This window comes from Leptodactylus fuscus, chromosome 9 (genome assembly GCF_031893055.1).
Source record: "Leptodactylus fuscus isolate aLepFus1 chromosome 9, aLepFus1.hap2, whole genome shotgun sequence".
Lineage (NCBI taxonomy): Eukaryota > Metazoa > Chordata > Amphibia > Anura > Leptodactylidae > Leptodactylus > Leptodactylus fuscus.
The window spans coordinates 44,170,558-44,188,648 of record NC_134273.1 but is presented as its reverse complement, the minus strand read 5'-3'; the positions used below and the strand labels follow the sequence as shown (position 1 = coordinate 44,188,648).

General features: G+C 41.5%; 2 protein-coding genes across 4 annotated transcripts in view; one reads left to right on the top strand and one right to left on the bottom strand.

The window, feature by feature from the left end:
• The window catches only part of XRCC6 (X-ray repair cross complementing 6), a 71,856-nt gene that overhangs the window by 10,519 nt on the left and 43,246 nt on the right, over positions 1–18,091 (top strand). The window contains exon 1 of one of the 2 annotated variants that reach the window (XM_075286834.1): positions 17,556–17,668. The exons of the other annotated variant lie outside the window; for it this stretch is intronic. The gene's annotated coding sequence lies outside the window, so the exon portion shown is untranslated. Of the gene's footprint in view, positions 1–17,555; positions 17,669–18,091 lie in introns of those variants that run through there. 2 annotated transcript variants of the gene reach the window in all.
• DESI1 (desumoylating isopeptidase 1) lies at positions 1,299–17,077 on the bottom strand. 2 transcript variants are annotated; one of them, XM_075286896.1, is made up of 7 exons: positions 17,015–17,077; positions 16,222–16,486; positions 15,937–15,958; positions 14,491–14,560; positions 9,705–9,814; positions 6,032–6,154; positions 1,299–2,350 (listed from the first exon to the last, which is right to left on the bottom strand). In XM_075286896.1, the coding sequence occupies exons 2-7, from the start codon at positions 16,310–16,312 to the stop codon at positions 2,257–2,259; spliced, it is 510 nt and encodes a 169-aa protein (XP_075142997.1). In that variant the 5' UTR covers positions 16,313–16,486; positions 17,015–17,077; the 3' UTR covers positions 1,299–2,256. The 2 variants fall into 2 exon arrangements, with proteins under 2 accessions (XP_075142997.1, XP_075142998.1); XM_075286897.1 differs by having other exon boundaries at positions 16,222–16,404.

Sequence of the window (18,091 nt, the reverse complement as noted above, 5' to 3'; positions counted from 1 at the left end):
CCACAGAAACAGTTCAATGAATTTAAGTTAGTTCTGAGGTAAATACAATGAACATGTAAGGATAGTATGTATGACTTTTGCATATATCCACACAGGGCTGATATTCTGGAGATTTTTTGCAGAAGAAATCTGCAGTGGCAAAAAAACAAGAGCGTTTATTTTGTAATACTTGTGGATTTGCTGCAGATCTCACCTTGTGCTTTGCAAACAATGAATACCGGTAACACTCTGACACGCTGCAGATATCACATTCATGCCACATACTGTAAAGTCTCATTCACTTTTCTAGTACAGTAATACACTGCACTGATCTGCATGCAACTCCATGGAGGAACATGTGCAACTTGCCATTTTATGTTTTTCTTTCCAATGAAATAAAAAAAAAAAAAAAATCATCAAGCTTAAGCCATGCACTGCACAGTTGAAAGCTACTAGAGTGCTGTGTGCTTGTATTAGCAAAACAATGTAATGCCAATAAATCAGAACAATGAAGAGAGATAACATACATTAAAAATTAACTTGCAGAAAAACAACCCGTGTGGATGAAGAAAAACACTGACAATTTTACTGCACTTTGCTCCTTCATTGTTCAGTAAAGACAGAATGACAAAGTTCAGATACTCAATGGTCAAGATGAAAAACCACTTCGAAAACACTGTGTGCTGTAAAACTATGGGTTGTTTGTGTGCACATTGGTCCAGGTCTCCCCTTTACTGCCTTTTCAACTGGTTTAAGTTCCAAGGACTATAACACCTAGATGGAAAGGATAGCTACAACTTATGGAGTATTTGAGGCGGCTCCTGATACCGCCTTGTGGCAAGTAGTGTGAAACACGCTTTACCCTTCTTACTTTATCCAGAAAATCAACTTCACATATAAAATGAATAAAAACTACTCAGCCTTTACCTAATAGGTTTAAGAAAAGAAGAATGAAAAGGGGTAGAAGAAGAAAAAACAAAAACCACACACCAGAAACAAAAGCAGGGAGTAAGTTCTGTGCTTAAACTCTGAAGCTGGCCATAAACCTATAGATCGGTCATCAGCTATTCCTTCAATTCCCCCCATCCCATACAAATTTGGCTAAGGGTGCATTCACACTTCTATGGATACGCTGACCGATTCTGAACATTAACACGTTCAGAATCAGCGCGTATAAAGCAGATTCCATTCATTTCAATGGGAGCTGGCATACGGGCGCTCCCCATTGAAATGAATGGGCTGCTTTTTACTCTACAAGCGCTCCCATTGAAGTGAATGGGAAGCGCTTGCGTGTACGGCTCGGACTGAGCCAAGCGCCGGGCCCCTTCACACGGCAAGCTGTCCACGCGAGCGCTTCCTATTCACTTCAATGGGAGCGCTCGTAGAGCAAAAAGCAGCCCATTCATTTCAATGGGGAGCGCTCGTATGACAGCTCCCATTGAAATGAATGGGATCTGCTTTATACGCCACTGATTCTGAACGTGTTATAACGTTCAGAATCAGTCAGCGTATCAGTAGTGTGAATGCACCCTTAGCCAAACATGCATATGGTCTCATTGTGAAGATTATAATAAGCCAGGGGCCTGGCAGCAACCTAACTTCCTTGAGAGCAAAAGGGCTGGCCATATTGAAATCCAACATCCTGTCCCTGGACATCCACATGCAGATTAGATGGATGGCTTCTCCTAGTGAAATTGGTGGTTTAAGCCTACATTCATCTAATGTAGTGTGTATGGCCACCTTAACTGATGGCTCAGTAACTAAAACTATTTGGGGTGTGTTAACGTATCAGTCACCCCCTGTGGTAGTTTCGCACCAACATGGTACAGAAAAGCTAGAGGGAAACATATGCCAATAATGGAGACACAGCATCTTTCTGCTGTTCCAAGTACTGACCCAGGCCTGCAAGAGCTGAGGGGGAGGGAGAAGAAAAAAAAAAAAAAAAAAAAAGTCCTGAAAAGTCCTGGACAGGTCCTCATAACTGACGCAGGAATGGATCCCATAGAAAAACTATGGGATCTGTTCTAGCATCAGTTTCCCTCAAACTTTTGTGACTTACCAGACCCCCCCCCCCATATATATATTTGATGCACCTTTACTTTTGTTTGGATAGAGTTGTTTGATGCAACTTAAACCATAGATGAACATTCAGAATATATTCTCCTACTGCAGAAGGTGACTGTAAAACAACAATGTGGTCAGAAATATATAATAAAATTATATTAAATTAAGAACTGGGGCACTGCCCACAACAGGGAACACTCCATTCCATCCTGGTTAGCTTGGTCCATTTTGCCTGTTAAAACTGTTTCCTCCAGGGGGTTGAATTTGAACAGAATCTAGCAGAGGACGGAGGGCTTGTCCAAAGGGTCTGGGGAAGAGAAGGGAAAAAAAAAAAAAAAAGTTTATAATAAGTACATTAGAGTTTGGTTTCCTGAAATGGTAAATGCTTTACTTGCAAGGACATTAAAGGGAGGCAAAAATAACTCCACCCCCTGAGGATAAAAAGGAACGAAGTATCACAAAAGTCTCCAATGATCTCCTGATGGCTAAATCTAATGGTGACTTCTCTTACTCTTCTGGACCTCTGCAGCATTTGACACTGTTGACCATCAACTTCTCCTCACTATGCTCCGCTCAGTCGGCCTCAACGACACTGCGCTCTCCTCTCAGATTGCACTTTCAGTGCATCATTTGCCGGCTCTGTTTCCTCCCCTCTTTCCCTTGCTGTTGGGGTTCCTCAGGGCTTGGTCCTAGGCCCCCTGCTCTTCTCTCTACACAGCCCCCATTAGACAAACCATCACCACATTTGGCTTCTGGTACCATCTTTATGCTGATGCCCAATTATACACATCTTCCCGTGACATCACCCCTGCACTAATACAGAACACCAGTGTGTTTCTGCTGTCTCAACTATCATGTCTTCGCTCTGTCTGAATCTAAATCTCTCCAAGACTTGAACTACTACTGTTTCCACCATCTAATAGAGCTGTCTCGGATATATCCATTGCAGTCTCAGGCCTTACTATAACTCCTAGGCAGCAGGCCCGCTGCCTCAGGGTTATGTTTGACTCAGACCTTTCCTTCACCCCCCCATATTGAATCACTCGCACGCTCATGTCACCTCCACCTCAAAAACATCTCCAGAATACACCCTTTCCGTCCCAGAGATACATTAAAGAAAGATACTTCTTGTCTGATTCATTCTTACCTTGACTACTGTAATTCCTTACTAATCGGTCTTCCCCTTACTAAACGGTCCCCTCTACAATCTATTCTGAATACAGCGACCAGGCTCATCCATCAGTCTAGACCAGTGGTTCTTAACTAGGGTTCGAGCGAACCCTAGGCCATATGCATGGTTCATTTTGTGTACCAGAAAAAAAAACACCACATTTGATATATCACTAAAGAAGGGTTCAGTGAATGTGCATATAAAACTGGTGGGTTCGGTGCCTCAAACAAGGTGTAGAACCAATGGTCTAGAAGCTACAGCAATGCCTCCGGTCAGTGCCAGTCGCTACATTGGCTGTCTATTCATTATAGAATAACTTTATATTTTAATCACCCTTATCCACAAAGCTCTCCATAATGCTGCACCTCAATAACATTTCCTCCCTCATCTGTCTACCGCCCAACCTGTTCTCCGCTCACTCAATGACCTAACACTTACATCCTCTATTATCAGAACCTCCCACGCTCGTATACAAGACTTCTCCCGAGCTGCACCACTTCTTTGGAATGCTCTACACCAAACAATCAGATTAACTTCCAATTTCTACAGCTTCAAGCCCAAACTAAGACAAATCTTTTCAGACAGGCCTATCACAATTCCTAATGTAAACCCTTCCGTACTGTAATTAGAATCCCTAAAATTAACCTGTCTCTGTTCCCGCTCCCCCACATGATATGATGCCATTTCAGGCTAACTAACATGTGGCTTGTGTTTGGACCTATAAAGGACACGTCTGGTGACGGCTCAAAGTTTTGTGTTTGTGTAATGCCTTTGATGCCGCCCCTGCTACCTGTTGTGTTGACCCCCACTATCTCAGATTGTAAGCAGGGCCCACAGTCCCATTGTGTGAACACACACACACACACTTTACAGGTTGATGGGAATTCAAAGAAAATATCTGTGTAATGCTCTGTACCAGATATAAAAGCAATGAATGAGCTTCACCTGGGGGGGTTCCTAAACCCTAAAGACCAGCCTGGGGACCAATTGCAGCCAGTGTTGAAATTTCTACCAACCTGCAGGCCCTGTCTAAAACAATATATAGCCTGCCAGCACTGTTAACCACAGCAAGCTTGGACTGGCCTGCCAGGGTACCAGTTAATCACCTGTTGGCCCCAGTGCCTTAGGGTAGCCTTAATGGATCTTCACTGTTTTTTTTTCACACATAGTGGAGGTCTTTTCTTCCCTCTTAAGCCTTCAAGGCCCCCCCCCTTCCCCAATGCACATTACATCACCAAGACCTGATGTGCATCACACAAGGCACATTGAAGGCTGAAGAGGAGGCTGCAAGCAGGAGCAGGGAGTGGTAACTAAATGCAGCCAGGTTCAACCCAGGTTCTGACATTTCAGCTTTAACAACTGAACTAGGGAGAAGTGGCACTGCAGACCCAGTTCTGCTATTGGAAGAGCAGGAAGACTGCTACCACTCCAACTTGAAGGCCACAAATCTAAGTGAATTGATTTTGAACTTCAAATATTAAAGAGGGAGTTCGGTAAAAACTTTAGATTTGTTTTGTGTGAAGAAATTTAGGAGTCATATAGATTGGGAGTACAGTCAGCTGAGAAAAGAGACTCTAGCCCAGCAGGAAAGCACAACTACTCTATAGCACCCACCACAGCACAAAAACTCTAGTTCAAAAGGAGGACTGGCCAGGTGCCTGGGTCCAACTAACCCCAGCTAGTTGAGTGAAGGTCCACTATCCAGGATAGAGTGGTCTAGAACAAGTCAGGGAACCCTAAATGTAGCTGTAATGGATAAATAAGGCATGCTGTAGTATGAACATAACAAAATGAACACTGAAGGGCCAATTTATTAAAAGGTTTTTCCTTAGGATAGGTCATCAATTAAAGAGAGGAAGGGGTCAATACCTGGGTCTCTGACCAATCAGCTGTCTGAAGTAGCTGCAGCCTCCTTAGTACTTAGCAAGCGTACAGACTTACATTTGTGCAGGGGCTGTGCTTGGCATCACAGCTCAGTCCATTTATTGGTGAAAGTGATGTCATGTTCAGTGACAGAGATGCTCAGTGAGCTGCTACATTAAACAGTTGACCTAAGGGGATCCCATGTGTCAGTCTCCCACAGATCTTCAGTTGATGACCTATGCTAGAGATCTAGAAAATCCCATTAAGATTAATGTAAACTGTGCTAGACTTAATGAACAGCCACACTGGAGTGAGATGTGCCAAAATAGATCAAGGGACCCATGCCTCTATTTTGGCGCATCTAGTCTGGTCTGTGTGCCATAAATTAAATGCTATACCAGATAGGGGTTGCCATAGATTTCAGCCATTGTTTGTGCCAGTTTTCTGGTGAAAATTATGTTAAAACTGCCAATGTGTGAAACAAAGTAGCACAATTATTTGCACAAATGTATCTGCATGCAAAACACTGACTTGACATTGCCTTTATGCCAGAATACAGTGTACAAGGCATATGAAGTCAGCCCCTGTGTACCCTGAGTGTCATTCTTTTCTAACCACAGGAAATTAAAAGCCCAATTCACCACTATATACGTTTTGCTGTGGTGTAACAGTGCAACTCTCCAATGGAGACAAAACAGCAGCAGGCAAAATCTTGTAACTTACATAGGGTGCTGTAATTGTAGAAGATGTTCTAGTCACCAGAGACAATAGTAACACCATACTTTGGCATTATAATACTGCAGTGCGCTCAGACTATATTTTAAGACCATGAAGCAGCTTTTACACTGAAGAAACTATTTCTCTGAGAATGTCCCTTACTTTAATATTTTACAACCTGATACTCTGCACAAAGTTATAATATTCATGAACTGAAGAAAAAGTCCATATACTTACGTAGACAGGACTTCAGACGGCAGCTCTGTAATATATGAAGGAATCTTCCTCCCAGTCAGAAATTGAGCGACTTCATTGCTGAACGTATTACAGTTGTGATCAAATAGCTGGTAGGACTCCCCACTGTGGTGAAAAGAGTATATAGCAAACTGACACCTAGCACTGTTCTATGCAATACACTTGATACCAAAAAGAGTGCACATTTTATGAAAAGGGTAGGTAAAAGCAGGGGGTGTTCAGATTATTTCTGTAGCAGGTTTTAATTTTTAATTGGAAAACAAAAACTCCACAACCAACACACAAACCCACCTCTTAGGGTCCATTCACACAGATTTTTTGGCGAGGAAAAAATAAAAAAAAAAATAAATAAAAAATATACGCTTCAGGAATTAGAAAACAGTTTTCAGGCGTTTTTTCCCTCCAGAACAGTGTATGGACCTTGATTAAAAAAAAAAAAAAAGCTAGTGTTTTTTTCCAGTTCCGCAACATGGATTTTTCGCCTCCCATTGACTGCATTGGTTTTTGCAGGCAGAATCCACCTGAAGGAAGCTTTTTTTCCGCTAGCGGAAAAATAGCAAGCAGAACCCATAGAACTCTATGAGGAGGCTTTTTTTCCACGTGGATTCTGACACTGATTCAGCGTCAAAATCAGCACCCAAAAGCTCAGTGTGAATGTGCCCTAACAATTTGTGCAATGCATATTCTTCACAACCAATCCTTAAAGGGAACCTGTCAGTGTGGGGAGGAAAACCACACACACCTCCTGTATTCCTGGCACAGTTCGGTGCACATATACAGTGAAGCCAGGGTGTACACCCCTGACTTCACTAAAGAACTGCTCAGGAACCAAGTACACCAGAAAGGAGTCTTCTGCAAACTCATTGCTAGGCAATTACACATTTTTTTCAATGCGGGCATGAATGGAATTACTAGATGCCTCTATGGGACACTAAACCACTGGACCTGTGGGTGGTTAACAGTCTCATACTGATCTTCGATATATACACATGCATAAGACTTCTCTGGAATGTCATCATATGATGCCAAAGCCATCATCATTTTACAGTTTATAATCAGAGAAACAAGGAAAAAAAAAAAAAAAATATTGAAGAGAGTGGATTTCAGCACAATGTCATGTAAAGGAGCCAAAATCTATTTAGTAGTTGACAACATTAAAGGGGTTGACCACTTTCAGACCAATATTGACAAATGTACAATAAAAAGATATACAGTTTTCCAATATACTTTCTGTATCAATTCCTCGCGGTTTTCTAGATCTCTGCTTGCTGCCATTCATTGTTACTTCTAGAGGATAAAACTCTGACCATGGTCATGTGATTTACAGTCCATGGTCATGTGATGAGTACACAGGTGCCGCTCGTTATAGTCACAGCACAGTAATCAGACATCTGCCTGGTAATCAGCTGTGCACATGTGTGTACATCACATGACCATGGACCGGAAATCACATGACCATGGTCAGAGTTTTATCCACTAGAAGTAACAGAATGAATGACAGCAAGCCGAGATCTAGAAAACCGTGAGGAATTGATACAGAAAGTATATTGGAAAACTGTATATCTTTTTATTGCACATTTGTTTGACAATATTGGTCTGAAAGTGGCCAACCCCTTTAATTACAAAAATGCTGCCAGAAAAGCAAAAAGTTGTTTAAAGTGTACCTAGGCTTTCAAAGACCTTTACTAGGAACAAATGTTTCCATATTTGAATGGGCTACCCATTAATTTCTATGGGGAGCGCACGTATGCCAGCTCCCATAGAAAGCAATGGGATCTGTTTTAACGCCGCTGATTTGGAACGTGTTACACATTCAGAATCAGTGAGCGTATACTCTGTATGAAGGGGCCCCTATAGTGTAATGTACAGCAAAATGCTGTCTATATGCCATGCTGTATATTTATGAAGCGTTTTAGACCATTATGAACTTTGTTATTTAGACTAGACCAGTGGTTCTTAACCTTGTTTGAAGTACCGAAACCACCAGTTTCATATGCACATTCACCGAACCCTTCTTTAGTGATTAATCAAATATGATTTATTTCAAAATTCAAGACACAGGTATATGTTTTTTCACTGGTACACAAAATGAACCGTGCATATGGGCCAGGGGTTCGATTGAACCCTGGTTAAGAACCACTGGATTAGACAGTCCAATAATGAGGACCAATTTATCAAACAGCATTAGACACTTAGGTTAAAGGACCCCTTCTCACGAAGTAACAGCACCCAATCTGACACGTAAACACGCATCAGAGTGAGTGCACCAAAACAGAATCCCATTGACTTCAATGGGTGCATTCTTACGCATGCTACACATTGAAGTCACTGGGAGGCTTTTTAACCCATTGAAGTAAATGGGATTCTGTTTTGAAGCGCTCACGCTGATGCGCGTTTACGTGTCAGAATGAGCGCCGCGTTACTTTGTGAGAACAGGCCCAAACACTCAAAGCGTGTGAGATTTCTCAGAGTTTGTTCTGTAACTTGTAGGGCCCTTGAACACAACTGAGTCCCATCTGTGGGAAACACCTGGACTGAACTGGGCCATATGCATAGGAGTCACTACATCATAGTTAAGATGCAGTGAGCTCCTGAACAGTTATGTAATCATATAATGCCATCAGTTTATTACTGTAGTGATCTGGCCATTTGGGAGCTCATCACATGATAACTGACTATGATGCATGCAGTGACTCCTATGCACACAGCAGAGTTCATTCTAGGCCCTATTTGTAATATTGTATAATTAGATGTATAAGTTTCATACATAATTTGCTTGCTTTATTTTTTTTATTTTTTTTTTTAAATAAAAATTTACTATTTTTAACTGTTCTGTCATAATATTGAGGAACGCTGAGCCAGTCCTAGAATTATGCTGTGGGAAAATAGTCAAGAGCCTGGTTTGACCTGCTGACTCCACAGCCCTGATGTAATACCTTCCCCAAGAGGTGTCCAAAGGGGCACTAATAAAACATTTATATAGTGCCAACATATTCAAGTAGCACTCTTTAGCCAGTCCAGACAAGGCCAATGAATAAGTCAGCAGTAACTCAAGGGCTGATTGCATCTTTTATGACAATGTATGGAGAATGTTCAGCTGTACATATCTGTATGAATAGGGGTTATCCTACCAACATCTTAAAATGGATAGGAGATAAACAAGGGCGTTAATGATCACTTGGCTCCTATACACTTTACATTGAGCTAAGTGAATGCCCATTCAACAATCACTGATCTGTGTTTTTTTTTTTTTGTTTAAATGTAGATTGTGAGCCCACAGAGCTCACAATGTACATTTTTCCCCCTATCAGTATGTCTTTTTTTGGAATATGGGATGGAAATCCATCCAAACACGGAGAGAACATACAAACTCCTTGCAGATGTTTTTTTTGCCCTTGGTGGGATTTGAACACCAGGACCCCAGCACTGCAAGGCTGCAGTGCTAACCACTGAGCCACCGTGTGGCCCCCTCTGATTGGTGTTTCTTCTGGGCCTCACATCAGCCGTTGTAAAATGAGTTTACAGAGGTTATGCTGACTTTACAGAGAACAAAAAAAAATAAAATAAAAATTCAGTGGAAGAGATATGTATACAGAAAGTGCATCATCAGCATTCATACATCATTTTTTCCCCATTCATAGCGACAAATGCCTACCTGAAACCAGACTCTCCGAGAGAAGACAGGTACTCTAGAAAGATCTCTTCTGTCACTTCAGTGGTACCAAGGTCTATTACATTGTCTGGTTCACCCAGCATTGTGCCCCCCTAAGAAAAAACATGTCACTAAGTTATAAACTTTTATTTTAACAAATGATGCAATGCAATGGAGCGCCCAGCACAAATGTGACCCTAGCCTAAGGGCTTGCCTTTTTGCAGGGAGACGTAATTTTTGCTGGTAACATTTTGGAAAACTGTTTGGAATCTCAGATTCTCCCCCCCCCCCCCCCCATTACAGTGTGCACTGAGATAAATATGTTTTAATTATATTTAATTTAATACACTGTTAGCTCAGGTATTTTCAGATGTGGCAATATAAATTACCGTAGATTTACTTTTTTTTTTAAATATACAATTCATTTTATAGGTAAAACTGGGAATGAAATGTACTTTAAAGTGTTTAATTGTTTTAAAATATATTTTCACTTTTATTTTTAGTCCCACTAATGGATTCTAAGGGAACCTGTCAGCAGGAAAATGCAGTGCAATCTGCAGGTAGCAAGTTAGAGACAAGGCATAGTGGAGCAAATGGATTTATATAGTTTTGTGAGAAAAGATTCAGAACAACTTGTCATTTATCCACTGACTTTCTTCATTTTGAAGAGCCTCTATGACTGTGTATACAGAGAGCTGTCACAGAAAGGACCACCTTCCTCACTCAAAATGGACCTGATCTAGCAACGTAAACACTATCCCTTTATTGGAGATCTTAACCTTTCCTTCCTCCATCGGAACCATTTGGATTACATTCCCTCCTACATCTGAAAGGGTTTGGGAGACACCTCATGCCTTTCAGAAGAGCCCTATCTGCGACCTCCCAGCTTTTGGGGAAAATCTCACATGTTCTTTACAAATATGATCACCCCCATAAAACACTAAGGCTGAATGAAGCCCCACATTGCAAAAATGCAGCTTTTTTGGAGCCAAAGCCAGGAGTGGATTGAGCAGAAGGGAGTATAAGAACATCCTATATATTTCCTATTCCTTTTGTAGTCACTCTTGGCTTTAGCTCAAACTGCAGCAAACTATGCAAAAAAAAAAAAAAAAAAAAAAAAAAAAAAAAAAAAAAAGCTGGGTGTATCAAACACCCGCACGGTTATTTCATCACTCACTATCCTCTTCAAATATTTGTTGGCACTGCAAGTCTCAGGATGGCACGTTTACACACAGGGCCGCTGATAAGCCAGTATTAACCAGTCAGAATCAGCTGTCAACTTATCCCTGCACGGAGAACTGCAGGCCCCCCCCCCTTTTTTTTTTTTAATGGCCAGTTCTTCGTGCAGGGATAAGTTGACAGCTGATTCTGACTGGTTACCAACGTATCCTGGCAAGGGAGGCCAAAAACACAATGTGAAAAAGCCCTGAGGATTTACTAAGAGGGCTCTTATAAATGGTGTTGGCTCTCTATAGGCACTTTCACACGTAACAGATTTTACCTGCAAATATAATTTGATTAAGCCTTGTAATGCTGCTAAATAAAGGTAGATTTAATACATAATTGGTATGTCGCAAAATAAAGTAGTTTTAAAATGGCAGGGGGGGGGGGGGGGGAGCCAGACACTTAGGCTGTATGGGGCCCCAAAATTCCTGATGGCGGCCCTGTTTACACATATCTGGTAGCATTGCTCAGTCATACAGCCTTTCTGGAAGGATGTGCAGGTAACAATCCAACAAATTACAAGCTGGTCCTTTGTCTTAACACCTGACAATGTGTGTCTCCTTCTGTAATATATTACTGTTATTATCCTGTATCTGTATATCATGCTGCTGAAACACACTGAAGTTTCCCCACAGTGGGATAATCCCAAAAGGATTATCTTAAAATGCTCATCCCCAATAAGTTCCTGCTCATCCTGCAATTCTGACTCCAAACTGACATTCCCACCAAGCAGTTATGGCTTTCTAAAGTTTCTCAAATTGCCTGTTTTGAAGAACTCTCTAGTTGGCAAAGGTGATCCCACCACAAATTCTGGAAAGCATTGTCACCTTGGCTTGACTGCACACTACTTAAACTAGTCACCCTTTCTTTCTTACCTGGTTTTTCAGCATTTTTTCTCCACCCCCTACCGCTCCATCAGGAGGTCTCTTGTTTCAGCTTGCCTGATCTTGCTCCACTACTGACTAACAAATAACCAAGTTTACTCCTCTCTCCCCTATACTCTTTTATCCTCTAGTGTTCTCAGAACAAGCAAAATATGAGCTAAGACGTGCACAGTATTGTAATATAGAAGGCACGTGCAATGCAACAGATTAAACAAAAAAAAAAAAAAAAAAAAAAAGCACTGATGCAAATAAAACTTAACATTTAAATAGATACATTAAAACCAAGTTCTTGGACATAAGTATTAAAATACCAACAAATCCCACAGGGGGATATATAAAGTGGTCACAGTCATCCATGTTAAACATAAGGCACCCTGTCACTGTATAAGCAGACGAGGTATCCACGTACACTCACCGGCCACTTTATTAGGTACACCATGCTAGTAACGGGTTGGACCCCCTTTTGCCTTCAGAACTGCCTCAATTCTTCGTGGCATAGATTCAACAAGGTGCTGGAAGCATTCCTCAGAGATTTTGGTCCATATTGACATGATGGCATCACACAGTTGCCGCAGATTTGTCGGCTGCACATCCATGATGCGAATCTCCCGTTCCACCACATCCCAAAGATGCTCTATTGGATTGAGATCTGGTGACTGTGGAGGCCATTGGAGTACAGTGAACTCATTGTCATGTTCAAGAAACCAGTCTGAGATGATTCCAGCTTTATGACATGGCGCATTATCCTGCTGAAAGTAGCCATCAGATGTTGGGTACATTGTGGTCATAAAGGGATGGACATGGTCAGCAACAATACTCAGGTAGGCTTTGGCGTTGCAACGATGCTCAATTGGTACCAAGGGGCCCAAAGAGTGCCAAGAAAATATTCCCCACACCATGACACCACCACCACCAGCCTGAACCGTTGATACAAGGCAGGATGGATCCATGCTTTCATGTTGTTGACACCAAATTCTGACCCTACCATCCGAATGTCGCAGCAGAAATCGAGACTCATCAGACCAGGCAACGTTTTTCCAATCTTCAATTGTCCAATTTCGATGAGCTTGTGCAAATTGTAGCCTCAGTTTCCTCTTCTTAGCTGAAAGGAGTGGCACCTGGTGTGGTCTTCTGCTGCTGTAGCCCATCTGCCTCAAAGTTCGACGTACTGTGCGTTCAGAGATGCTCTTCTGGCTACCTTGGTTGTAACGGGTGGCTATTTGAGTCACTGTTGCCTTTCTATCAGCTCGAACCAGTCTGGCCATTCTCCTCTGACCTCTGGCATCAACAATGCATTTCCGCCCACAGAATTGCCGCTCACTGGATGTTTTTTCTTTTTCGGACCATTCTCTGTAAACCCTAGAGATGGTTGTGCGTGAAAATCCCAGTAGATCAGCAGTTTCTGAAATACTCAGACCAGCCCTTCTGGCACCAACAACCATGCCACATTCAAAGGCACTCAAATCACCTTTCTTCCCCATACTGATGCTCGGTTTGAACTGCAGGAGATTGTCTTGACCATGTCTAAATGCACTGAGTTGCCGCCATGTGATTGGCTGATTAGAAATTAAGTGTTAACGAGCAGTTGGACAGGTGTACCTAATAAAGTGGCCGTTGAGTGTATAACAGCCACACCTCATCAATACATATAGTCTGCCTAATACAATCAAGCTAGATATTACTCACAGTCTGCCCGTGTAATGCAGTCTGCCTCATGGAGTACACAAAGGTAAAAAGAAACGGTCTTACCATGAATACCTACTCTTCCCTGACCTGCTTTTAACCCTCTGACTCCCCCCCACACACACACACTATTCACTTTTTATTTTGCAATTGCTCTACTGATGCCATTTAGCTTATATAAATGTGATCATCAATTACTCTACTTCTCAAATTGCGCCACTGCTGGATCGCTCACTAACAGGGAATCCGATTTCCTGTTAGTGAGCAGATCGCTGCTTTCAGTTGTCTGTGCAAATGCACAAACAACTGAAAGCTGTCATTTTAGGCCACGTGACCACAGCCTACAGAGAGTGACCTCTGCCCCGACGTCATCGCTCCTGCAGTCTGGAGGACGACGCGCGGAGGCTCTTCATGGGTAAGTATGATAGAGTGTGTGTTGTACTGAGGAGCATATAATACAGTGAGGGAGGTGGTACTGAGGAGTATATAATACAGTGTGTGTGTGTGTGTGTGTGTGTGTGTGTGGTATCGAGGAGCATATAATACAGTGGGTGGGGGGGTACTGAGGAACATATACAGTGGCGGGGTGATATGAGGATTATATAACAGTGGTGTGGGGGGCATAGCAATGAGCGATTTGTAGCAGTAAGAATACATAATGCATATCAGGTATTTACATTCCAAATTATAACTGTAGCAAAATTACACAGTTTTGAAGTAGCCACCAAAATTATTTTATTTTTTGTTTGGGGTCACCGCAACATGAGGAACTGTATTGCGGGGGTCACAGCATTAGAAAGGTTGAGAACTACTGGTTATAATGCACTTAGAGTCTGATTAGGTAGGGAATAATACTGATATCTATCTAAATATAGAAGTGCCTGATTTTTTGTCATTTTCATGATTACAACAAAATGACAGCTTTAATAACACGTGCAACAAACAATGAAACAACATGGCTTTGTGGAGGTTATAAAAAGCAGTCAATCAGTTCTTACCGGCACACAGCTAGTGATGCCTCCTCCACCATAGAAGAATTCCTCTTTAAAAACAATAATGGAGGTGTGCCTGGGAAATAAACCAAACAATTATAAATGTGTGATGGGGAAATTTATGTTCCCTGAACAGTTTCAATTGCACCTTTAGGCCCATGTGGAGAAAAAAAAAAAAAAAAAAAAATTTTACAGTCTCTGCAAAGTGGACAGGATTCTAGTCAATCAATCCACAATCTGCGTAAAAATATGCCTAGTGAACAAGCTGGAATTTCCAAAACTGTTGCGATTTTGGAAGTCACAGCACATCAGTTGTACCTATAGAAACGCTGGCAGATTCCCTATAGGTATAATGGAAACAATGTCTGAAGAAGTTTCCTGTGCTATGGGAAAAACTGATGCGTTGCTGCCGTGGGTTTTCCTGTAGCTCTTTTTTGCTGCGGCTTGCTATGTGGGGCCTTAGTCTTAAGCTGCTAAGTACTGTACAATTCTGTGAGGACTGTAGCATGACACCAGGCAACAATGTAATGATTTGCTTAGTCATCTTACACACAGAAAAACTCCCCCTGCTGGACACTGCATTTACAGCAGAGGTAAGCTTTATCAGGGCAACTCTGCTTAGGTTACAAAATAATATTTTTAGGCAGGCTCCTCACAGCAAATCCCATCCGCATATTAAAGAAGTGCTGTGATTTCCAAAATGTGTGAGTTTATGGCACTTGCTGCCACAGGATGTTGTGAAGGCGAATTCATTGTGATTGTTCAAAAAGGGCCCGGATGTCTTTCTTGTACACAAAAATATTATAAAGTTTTGGAATTTTTTTTTTTTTTTTTTTTTTTTTTAAACAAGTTGAGCCACAGTTTTACATTAATGGATTTGGAGTTGGGAAGGAATTCCTTCCTCCGGCATGGGGCAATTGACATCAGTCTCATGGGGTTTTGTCTTCCTCTGGATTAACACTTACAGCAAGTGGTAAAAAAACAAAAAAACAACTACGCCTAGTCATCTCTGGTGACATGTCTCATTGGGGTCAAAGCAAGACAGCTTGAAAGGTCCTTAACCATGGGCCAATCGGCCGAATAAACACTTGTAAGATTTGATTCCTGTTATTTCCCCTCCTACCATGTAGCCCTGTCTTCCGAATTACAGTCCAAGAATATATAGTCCACTATTTGTTACAAAAATTCAAACAGAATTCTGACCCATGCATCCCAGCCAAGTAGGGCACAGTATATACATAAGTATATTATCAGACATACAAAAATACCACCATACATACAGGTATATACTGTTGTACGTATAACTGTAGACATGCTTGTATGTATAACAGTATACACCTGTATGTATGATGTTAGTTATGCTTGTCTGATAGTAAACTTCCATCATATATACAAATACACCACCATTTATGTACAATCAACCCAAGTGTGGTAATAAACGTGAACACTTACCAGATACCTTCCAGCTGTTTTCCTTGAAGAAAAAAAAAAAAAAAAAAAAAAAAAAAAAAAAAGAAAAACAGATCAATAAAAAAAAAAAAAGCTTAGAATAATTTACAGAACATTCTAACTCACACTAGTCCCTCTCCTTATCAATTTTCTAGGATTCTACCTCACCTGACAGTGACCAAGACACACACCCACAACCACTAGAACCCTACCACCATGTTCTGAACACAACTAACAAATTGACATTTATAAAGTGCACCTACACACCTCATGTAAGGCACAACATACCAAGCATGACAGGACTAAGACGGCGGGCAAGGCCACGCGAGAGGTCATACACGTAGAGCTGCACCGGCTGTGGGCCCTGGCCAGGTTCCATGGCAACGCTACAATTTCTCTCAATAGGAAGACAATGGTGCCACACACTTCTGTTTGTTGATGGTGCTGCGTGATAGTGTTCTCCAACTCACTCTATATGTAGAGGAAACCAAGCACAAATGAAGTTTATATGATTTCCAATCAAAAAGGGAACTTCCTTTTTCACATCAGAGCTCTACAAGAAAACGTATAGATAAATTACAATCATTGTGACCAATGGGAGATAAAAGTCACAATAGTGAAGAAACAATCCATATACAAAACATTATGTATCCAGAGGAATGATTACATATATAAAGTATAGTAAATAGAAATAAGACATATACAGAGTCACCGTTATATACAGGTAAGTGCAATAGTAATGAGTCACCTATGGTAGATCTACATAGGTATAGTATAGCGTAGAGTACAAGATATATACAGTGGTTCTATATAGGTGTAATATAACAATAAAAATAAAATAGCCAAACTATCATACAAAAGAAGGTAGTAATATTATATAAGCCAATAAACTTACAGCCACTATAGTGCGGTACTATTATTATGCTGGTATACATAGTATTATGCATAGAAACACAAGAAGATGAGTTACATGGTAAGACACACAAGACTGGGCACAAAAGCCAAGTGTACAGGTTAATATAGTAAGTGCCCATAAGAGCTGAGTGTCACAGCTATGTCAGCACTAATGACTTTCATTTACCTGTGTATAAAGTGATGAATCAGGCAGGATACAGCTGAACACTGTTCATATATATACTGTGAGGGCCTGGAAGGCGTGTCTAACTAGAAAGAGGCTGCAGTGTATCAGCCTCGGTTCCGGAAGCTATGGGCGTGGCCTGCGTGAAGATGCGGCCTACCTGGGTCAGCCCATCCTGATGTAATGATCACATGATCAAAAGTATTCTGGAGCATGCGCAGTGGTGGTTGGTATGTGTATAAACTGTGGATGGCACCAAGAGTTAAAGAGTGAAACTGCATTGAGAACATAAGAGCCCCTCTCTTGGATACTTGTATACTTCCCAATACTGTCACTTCTCAGTAATCGCTTTCTTACTTATTTTCGCGTCTCTGGTGTCCTTAATGTAGTTACACGCTTTAACTGGTGCCATCCACTGTTTCTACACATGCCAACCACCACTGCGCATGCTCCAGCCGACTTTTGCTCATGTGATCATTACATCAGGATGGGCTAATCCAGGTGGGCCGCATCTTCACGTAGGCCACGCCCATAGCTTCTGGGACCGAGGCTGATACCCTGCCGCCTCTTTCTAGTTTCCACACGCTTTCCAGGTCCTCACAGTAAATATATGAACAGTTCAACTCCATCTTGCCTGATTCATCACTTTATACACAGGTAAATGAAAGTAATGACGTAGCTCTATTCAACTTAAGACGTCAGTACTGACATAGCTGAGAATACCTCTTGTGGATTCTTACCATATAAACCTGCACACTTGGTTTTTGTGTACAACCTTGTATGTGCCTGATGTGTCTTATCATGTAACTCAGCTTGTGTTGCTATACAATATATACCAACTATACATATATATATATAGCCCAACCTGTCTAGAACTACCATAGATGACTCATTTCCCATACTTACTATATATGTAGTGTTTCTCTGGATACCATAGCTTGTGAATCTGAACTACATTTTTCTGTTTACATGGGTCCTTTGTGGTGATTAGATCTGGATGCATATACGGTATGTACAAGGCCTAGTTCACATCTGCGTTCGGGGAGTCCACTTGGGGAGCCCCCGGTTGGAATAGCAAAC

What these genes read in the sequence shown, in the direction of transcription:
- DESI1 (XM_075286896.1), bottom strand. Translation starts at nt 16,312, where the DNA reads ATGGAACCTGGCCAGGGCCCACAGCCGGTGCAGCTCTACGTGTATGAC. An exon ending in TCTTAGTCCTGTCATGCTTG is followed by an intron (nt 15,959 to 16,221) that starts GTATGTTGTGCC and finishes TTTTTCTTCAAG; the next exon opens with GAAAACAGCTGGAAGGTATC. An exon ending in CTCGGAGAGTCTGGTTTCAG is followed by an intron (nt 6,155 to 9,704) that starts GTAGGCATTTGT and finishes TTTTCACCACAG; the next exon opens with TGGGGAGTCCTACCAGCTAT.